This window comes from Leiobunum rupestre, chromosome 2, assembly GCF_980474605.1.
Source record: "Leiobunum rupestre chromosome 2, qqLeiRupe1.1.hap1, whole genome shotgun sequence".
NCBI classification, from domain to species: Eukaryota; Metazoa; Arthropoda; class Arachnida; order Opiliones; family Sclerosomatidae; genus Leiobunum; species Leiobunum rupestre.
In genome coordinates this window covers 45,989,351-45,997,798 of record NC_143385.1, presented here as the reverse complement: position 1 = coordinate 45,997,798, position 8,448 = coordinate 45,989,351, and the positions used below count along the sequence as shown (strand labels likewise).

Here is an 8,448-nt window from a genome sequence, read left to right as displayed (position 1 = left end):
AGGATCCACAAACACAAGGACGAGCCTTTACGCTGAACGTTTTCCGGGCGGGGAAAAGACAATTTACGAAATTTCCCCATCCGACGGCAGCAGGCGCTAAAGCGTCTAACCAATGAATACTGTACACAAGGAAATGCACGACTTTTGACGGGTTGGGCTCTCCTTGTGTTTGTACCTAGATCACGAGCAACGCTAATACTCGTCTCAAGTACATTCTTGATTTATAATTTTCACAAACATTATTATCTCCTTAAAGGGAGTATATTCTACATTAAAAAAATCATCTATTAAAGGAGTTACACCTTGTTTTAACATCAGTAGCGCTATGTTCGCTAACTGTTGCTGTGGTGGCAGATATGAGAAATTAGGTAAGGAAAACTTTCAGATTGTATTATTTCACTGATGAGGCATTCATTTCCGGGTAAATGGTGGATTTTGATGCAATTGGCCCATGCCTATCTAAAGACTGTACCGGGTTTGACAGTTCCTTCTGATTAGTGTATGTTCGGGGCAGGGGCAGGGTGCAGGGGCAGAACTAATTGTAGTCGTCATGACCTTGACGCGTTCCTTACTGCCTATTGTACCATACATCCTGCTCTGAAATTCACTGTTGATATCTCTGAAACTACAATTGACTCCTTGGATTTAACTAATTCGGGTTTTGTTGATGGCGTTTCAACCACGTTGTATCGCGAGCCAACTGATTCACTATCTTATCTTTAGTCAACTTTTTCCCATCATCGACACACCACTAATGCCATTCCTTATTCCCAGTTTCTCCGTTTACGTAGAATTTTCTCTTCAGATGACGACTTTAATAAAAGGGCTGCCAAGATGCGGGACTCTTTCTCGGCGAAGGGTTTCTCTGATACTGTCTTCCAGTCAGCCCTTAACAGGGTGTCCACTGTCTCCCGGAATGAGGCCCTTGCCATCAACCCAAAGAAGTCTACCAATGAGAGGCCATCTGTAGATCTAACGTACCATCCTAAAATGTGTCGGATCAAGACTGTCATTCGGACACAATACCGCCTTCTACAACTGAACCCCGACACGAACAATATTTTTACTGAAACTCCTGCTGAGGGTACTAAAGAATGCAATCGTCCCCGGTGCACCATTTGCGCGTTTGTGTCGTCTGACCAAACCGTCCGTGGTCCTAGGTGTGATTTCACCATTTAGGGTTCTTTCAGCTGCACGACTGCCAATCTAATCTACGCTCTCAGCTGCAAGGTCTGCGATATTCTTTACATTGGTGAGAGTCAGAGGTAGCTCGCTGATAGATTCAAAGTACATCTCAACGATAGTACAAAGTCTGCAGCTAAGAACTACATCAAGGATCACTTTAACAACACGCATACCACCAATGACGTCTCCATCCGCGTCTTGCGTGCAACTAATATTCCCATCAAGTAAATCGTCTAATTTTTAATTTGGCTACTTAGTTTCCCTCCGGTTTAAATGATAAGATTGTTTTTAGGTAGTTCGTTTTTCCTGTTAGGTTATTCGAGTGCGGTCATTCCGGCGGCGTGGTTTTTTGGTCGCTGGTTTGGAGTTTTATTTGCAAGCATTTAATGGTTCTTTTTGCCTTCCCCTTTTTAGTATTTGCCTTCCCTCTTCGGTTTTTCCCCTTGGTTCGACACCGATTTGTGTCTAACAAAAAAAGGTAGTCTTAACTTATAACTTCGCCCTGAAGGCCTATCGACCGAAATACCGCGTATAAGTTCCATTTATTAAATAAATATGTTTTAGTTTCCCCAAACGCTGTTGGTCTTTTTTACCTCTTCGACTTTTTGTTTTGTTTTTGTGACAAGTTGGTGTCAACCCAAGGCCTTAGACACGTTGTTCCGAACTAGTTACTCCATTCTCTGTTTCCTGAGTTTAAAAAAATTGGTCGAGTTTGCGAAATCGAAATTTCGGCGATTTTTTGTATCCACTTTGAGTTCTGAACTACGAAAACCACCAACCCTAGTTCAAAGAGACCAGAATATTTGCCAATAAAGTTGCATACTCTTGATTCCCTGCAGGGTATACATAAAGAGAGAAAGGTTTAGTACACTCGCCCCAAAAACCACGAAGCTGTTTTCAATGCAACGAAGATAAAGTAGGCTACCTGGTGGCAATATCGAGAAAAAGTAGGTGGCAGATCTATGTTAAGATTCTGTTCTTGCTGTTTATCTACTCTATTTTCCCGGGTTTAGTCTACTGACAAGTGCTCGGAATTTTAGCTGCTAAGAATTTCAGTCTTACAGAGCCAGAGCTTTCTAAAAAAACTTATTTTACTTCATCCATTAGCCAGCTTGCGAGTAAATGTCTCACTTAGAGACCACTGACAAGAATCATCGTCGTTGTAAGTTCTATTTTGTTTATTTTAATCCAAATAATTGTATTGAATGTAAGTACGCTACTAATAAAAAGTTCCACTAGCTCAAACGGGCTTTATCAGAAGTGTTTTACCAACTGTCTCGGACGTTCGCTACTGTAATGCTTCATTTGGTCACTGCCTAAAATCATTCCGCTTATTTTTAGATCATTTTTTATCGTGCGCGTATTTTTGGCACGTTAAAAATAATTTTATTTCCTGTTAAATCCGAGTCTAGGTTTCGCCACGGTGCCACCTGGTAGCAACAAACACAACACCCCACACAAGGAGAACGCAACTCGTCAAAAGTCGTGGATTTTCTTGTGTACATTTTTCATTGGCTAGACGCTTTAGCGCCTGCTGCCGTCGGATGGGGAAAATTCGGAAATTGGCTCCCCCCCCCCCGTAAAACGTTCAGCGTAAAGGCTCGTGACGCTCGTCCAATGAAATTCGTACACAACCCTTCGTTAGCGTGTTTAAAGGCTAGCTGCGTTCTCCTTGTGTTTGTTGCTCCTAGGTGCCACTTTCCTCCAAGATCTCGCCGATAATCTATCGCCTGCTAAAGTCAAATTAATGAAAAATAACTAAATCTGGACGTCGCAACTATCATGGAGGAAACATAAACAGTGGAAAATTATAATAAAATGGAAATATTAACTTTTTTAGTTTCAATTGTATTCAGCATAGCCCTCTAATACGCATAATAAAATACCAAAAGTAAATAGGGGGAGAAAGTCTATCACTGCCTACAGACTGAGATTTTACCTTCCACCATGCTTGATACCCTTTTTAAAGCGCTAGTGATCACGTGATATTTATAACCAATAAGGATAGCACAATACGCGCGAAGTAGTGCATTTTTGGTATTCCGGTCCGCGCTCAAGATGAAAATTTTGAATTTTATGCACTGGGAACCATGTCACCGCCTCGCGATTTCAAATAGTCTCTCTGTCAAATGCTGACCATTATTTCCTTCGATAACGGTTGATTTTAATTAATAATTACTATATAAATTGTAAAATAAACCAAAAATCTCGTAGCTATAGCTATTATTTCAGTTAAACTTGCAATTTGTTAGGCCTTAGCATCGTAGATTTACCAATTAGTCCCGAGCTCTGCTCTTAGATGGCGCCACACTCTCCACGATTTAAGTGAGCGTTATTCTAGCTACGGTTTATTTCTTTTCAAAAGTCGTGTTATTATTTTTAAAATGTCGCATTTTATGTTTCTATCATATATCTACTTTATTTAGGAACTAAATTAACCAAATTTTCGAAAGCAAAAGTTTAATATTCACGTATTTTATAGAGAACTATTTTTCATCGTGGCGGAGTACAACCGATACCTTTGTGTCATTTCGGAAGTCCAAAAATTTTACCCCTCGAAAAAGACGTCGTGCGGTTGGACCCAAGTGCCAGACTTTCTCCCCCTATTTACTTTTGAAAATACCATTAAAGTCTCTACGCTAATACCCTACATTCGTAATTTTCTGGCGCGTTTCATTAGCTTAAAACTCGACTACCAAATACACGAAATCGTCTGCTTCAAAATATGGTCTGAGAGTTGACTAGGCCTAATATGTCAGTGAAGTCGAAAGTATTGAAACTTCTAAATATCCAAAAAGCATCACAAATTGCATTGGCGCCATCGAACTGATAGAACGACATCTTACCGTAGGGGATATGGTGGGATAAACATTCCAAGTTCATGTATGAATTCCTGAATTTTGGTAATAGAGAACTTCAGCAACCCATTGTCATCCCGACTTGTGGCCCAATTTGTGGTTTAAAATTTCGTTTAGCAAATATTGTGTCAATTTTTTTACGTCTAGTGAAAGGAAATACGGCTTCATCTATGTTTCAAATAAGATACTAATGAGGCCACTTTACCAAGATCTTTCTAACATTGATAAAAATGGTGGGAAGGCCACCATGCCATATGCACCGAACTAGTTAAGAAAAATGGCCTTTGTTGTTAGTTTTACTCGTCGTCTGCTTTTTCAAATGCCGGATTCCTGTGTTCCCGACGTTCCCAATGTCAGGTACATTTTTCGGATCTGGCGTAGACGTTCGCGTTTACGTATACAAATGGGTTACTTAAACTCTCTAATACGTGTTATCGCATCATGGTTTTCTGTTCGAAATTTATCAACTGAGAATAGGTTCGAAATAACAGACTTAAAGATATTATGCTTAAAAAGATTAGTCTAGAGCATAGAGCCGATTTGATTTGGGTCACCGCGTTTGGCGAAAATCAACCAGTGGCGGCGACCGTGCGAAGGGGTAAAAACGTATCCCCCTTTTGAAAATTTTAAAAATAAATCCAAAATGTTTTTGTAAGAAAAAAGTAAAGTTACGTGGAAAATCTTTTTCGACTTCGGGATTACAATTCTGCACCAAAGAAAATATAGGCGACTCCAACGCCGCCTTATCGGCAGCGCTATGCTCTAGTTTAGTATATAGACAATATAATCTTCACTTTGTCACTTGTGTAAATTATGGTGTAATAAAAGGGAGGAGTTGGAAAAAGTCATTGGGTTTTCGATCAGAAAGGGTGATGTAGAGTTTAAACGTCACTCGAAATGAATTCATCGATACGCGCTTGTCTAGGTATTCTCCAGAGCATACTTACACTATATCAAGAACCCATAGACGTACCAAGAACAGAGGAAAGGAAATTTGGCTGGATCGCCTCCTAATCGATTTTTTTAAAGAGGCGGAGCTATTGAGTCTTCTTCCACTATTGTTACTTCTAAGAAGAAGGCGCGAACCCTTACATATACAGAAAATTACATATTATTTTTAAGTTGGTTTCAAGTTGTCGTTATTAAGTTTCAAGTTGGCTCTAAGTTGGCTTTAAGTGTCCTCTATTAAGCGAAATTAGAGTTGGTTTTAAGTTAGTTTATTTTTTCGGTTACAGGCGGAAAATATAAAAAGGCGGGGCTTATTTTGAAAATATAGATTAGGAGGCTCCACGACGGGCTAAAGCTATGATTACGTTTTCTTAGTACGTCTATGGGTTCTTGCTATATCTTATTTTGAGCCTCCATCAGAAAAAAGAATTTCCAAAAGATTGCGATTTTTATAAAATAATAATAAAAAACATAATTGTGGGCCCTTTTCACCACCGGCCGATTGGAACGTTTGAGTGAGATGTTCTCATAGTAGTAATGCCACCCTCAGCAGTGGCATAAGAACTAATAAATATTTAATTATTTAAACAATTACATTGCATAAACGAAATACGGACTTCCAATCAACCTTAGTTTGTTAGACACCAAAAACGCACCCTTATATTTAAATGTATGGTTATGCTTCGGTAACGCTCCAAGAAATTTATTGAATAAGCCACAGATGCCTCTTGTAAACAAGGGCCAAATAACTGTTAAAATAATTTAATGTAATTTCGGTACTAGAGGGGTTACTAGCTTCCCTCTAGGGGGCTGTTCACAAATTACGTAACGTGGTAGGGGGGAGGGGGGTTTTGGCAAGCATTACGAAATGTTACTTGGGGGAAGGGAGGGTTTACTGAAATGTTACGTAACACATCTTATTTTTAATATCGTAAAATAAAATTTTCTCCATTTTCAGAAACAGTCACAATTATTAAAAACATTTGTATTTTCATTGGTTTACTCACGTTTAAAAGAATTTCATACCCATGGGTATAAAGTGTTGCGTAAAAATACAGTTGTAATTTCAAATGATAATTACAAACAATAAAATTTAGTACCTGATCTTATTGTACTTTATTACCAGCATATTAGTTGTTACGTACTATAATAATTTAAGGGGGGGGTTCGATATTTGTTACGTAATTTAAGAAGAGGGGTCTTTCCATTTGTTACTCTTTGTTACGAGGGGGAGGGGGGAGTCCAAAAAGTGGGTTTTTCTGCGTTACGTAATTTGTGAACAGCCCCTAGGTACGCCACTATTAATATTTTCTCTTTGGTACGCCCGAGGGGTCGGACATTTGCCTGTTTTGTGTACGGGATTTTGGATTTTTTAAAAATCCAGGATTTTTTATTGTGGATTTGTCATACAAAGTCTATGGTAGGAAAATTCTTGGATTTTGGATTTGTGGATTTTTTCCTAATTTTGTACGGGATTTGGCCAAATGTCCGACCCCTCGCCTTTACCTTAGGGAGGTCCCTTTTTATTTATTTCTTAGATTTCTTCCAATTAAATTGGGATAAGTGTAGCAAGCTTTAGAGGTAGAGCCCTATATCGTAGCATTAAAACAAAAAGTAATTTTTAATATTTATAAATAATTTGGCAGCTAGTTACCGTTATTGCTACTTTATCTAAACTGAATACTACAAGTAGTTTAATAAATCGCTAATTTATATGGTTTGAAACTTCTTGTTTACGTATGGTATTGCTTTAAATATGAGAAAGTGTCCGCACAGTAATACTACACAAAGCAGTTGGAATCCAACTAATTTAACGCCATATTAGGGAACATGGATTAGTTGATTTTTAGATAGAGTAGCCAAACCTATAACTAATTCGCAAAATATTCATAAAATTTAAAAATCAATGCTAAGATCTAGGGAATTTTGAAGCTCATTGCGCTACCTCTAAATTTGACTCAATGTATCCCAAATTTCCGATGAATTATATTGTCCCACAAATGGTAAGACTTCAACATTTAAAAAAAGCATTTTTTCAATAGACTTGGCTTCCGTTGCATATCGTATCAAGAGCGTGGATATGTTCATGCCGAATCGAATGAAGAACGAAGCGATCAGCCTGGCCATTAGAGCCAGCGTTTGCCACCAGATGGACAAGGCGATTGGAGATTGCATAAAAAGCGAAATGAATCGCGTTTACGGAAGCGGATGGCAGTGCATCGTCGGCAGAGATTACGGAGAAGTCCTGCCCCTTCCTGACGGAGAACTGTTCCTTTATCTCTTCGTCAATGACCGCCCGATTCTTATTTTCAAAAACTCATAAAAGAAAAACGTGTTTTACGAAAGTTGTGATTAAATTCTGTATTGAAAAAGAGAAAAAAAGATTATTAAATATGTAATTTGTAAAAAACAATTGGTTTATTCTAAAATTTTTATGTATATTTCGTGATAAACATATTGAAGATGAAGATCACTATTTTAAATTGAAGCTTTAGATCAGCATTTTCAAGCTCAAAATCATCATTTAATAAAGGTCGCTATAATTGGAAGGTCAAGATCGCCTTTTTCAAAGTTACCCATAAGGGCGCCCGTGGTATATATGGGGGGGAATATTTTTATAAATTGTCAGTTACCTATTATACTAATTGAAAGTTTGGGAACCGTTTAAAAATCCGAGATTTTCTTTTGAAATTAATTCCTTTGGGAGGCGAAATTGGGGATTGAGGATTTTTTCCATTATTAAGCTTTTTTCAGATTTTCCTTATAAATCCTATGAAAATCAAGGGGTAAGACACTCTGCGAACTCGGTGTACACTGCCGTACCTTTGACAGTGCTAAATGGAACTCTCGAACTCTTGAAAATATGTACCTTTAACAGTGCTAAATTCACGAGCTCGGTGTACAGATTATCTGGGACTGTCTTACCCCTCGATGAAAATAGACATTTCGGAATTTTGATATTTGGATTTTTCAATTTTATAATAATACTGAATGTTCCAAATATTTTTCAAATCAAAAAGCTCCGATCATTGATTTTATTGACATAATTTCCATTTAATATTTAAGGACTCATTTAAAAACTCGGACCACGGATTTTGGCTTTTAACCCAAGTTTGATTTTGGGTATTATGGCAATTGTCCGACCTCAAACCTGCATTAAAGGGCAATTCTTAACATCGCCGGAGTATTACTTGAATAAAAAATAAATAATTATCAGCTAGGCTATTACCCTAGGCACCACCTTAGGCCCAAGTAATCTAGCAACTTCTAATGTTGGATAACATTGCATGGGAGTGTTCTTTAAAGTTTTCACCTAGTACCACAAGCTGGGATCGAAGCCAGCTCCTCTTGTTGCGAGGCAAAAGTGTTAACCACTCTGGCACCCCAACCAAATGCTTTTCAAACCGCACAGTCATCATAGATTACGTTTTATTCAAAATTAACTGAGATAAATATA

General features: G+C 38.1%; 1 protein-coding gene across 1 annotated transcript; it reads left to right on the top strand.

Annotated features, from left to right (window-relative positions):
* The first annotated feature begins 2,281 nt into the window (after positions 1–2,281).
* On the top strand, positions 2,282–7,375 carry LOC149957616 (dynein light chain-like). The gene is made up of 2 exons (XM_090164856.1): positions 2,282–2,347; positions 7,034–7,375. The coding sequence occupies exons 1-2, from the start codon at positions 2,308–2,310 to the stop codon at positions 7,312–7,314; spliced, it is 321 nt and encodes a 106-aa protein (XP_090020982.1). The 5' UTR covers positions 2,282–2,307; the 3' UTR covers positions 7,315–7,375.
* Positions 7,376–8,448: the final 1,073 nt, after the last annotated feature.

What these genes read in the sequence shown, in the direction of transcription:
- LOC149957616 (XM_090164856.1), top strand. Translation starts at nt 2,308, where the DNA reads ATGTCTCACTTAGAGACCACTGACAAGAATCATCGTCGTT. An exon ending in TGACAAGAATCATCGTCGTT is followed by an intron (nt 2,348 to 7,033) that starts GTAAGTTCTATT and finishes TTTTTTCAATAG; the next exon opens with ACTTGGCTTCCGTTGCATAT.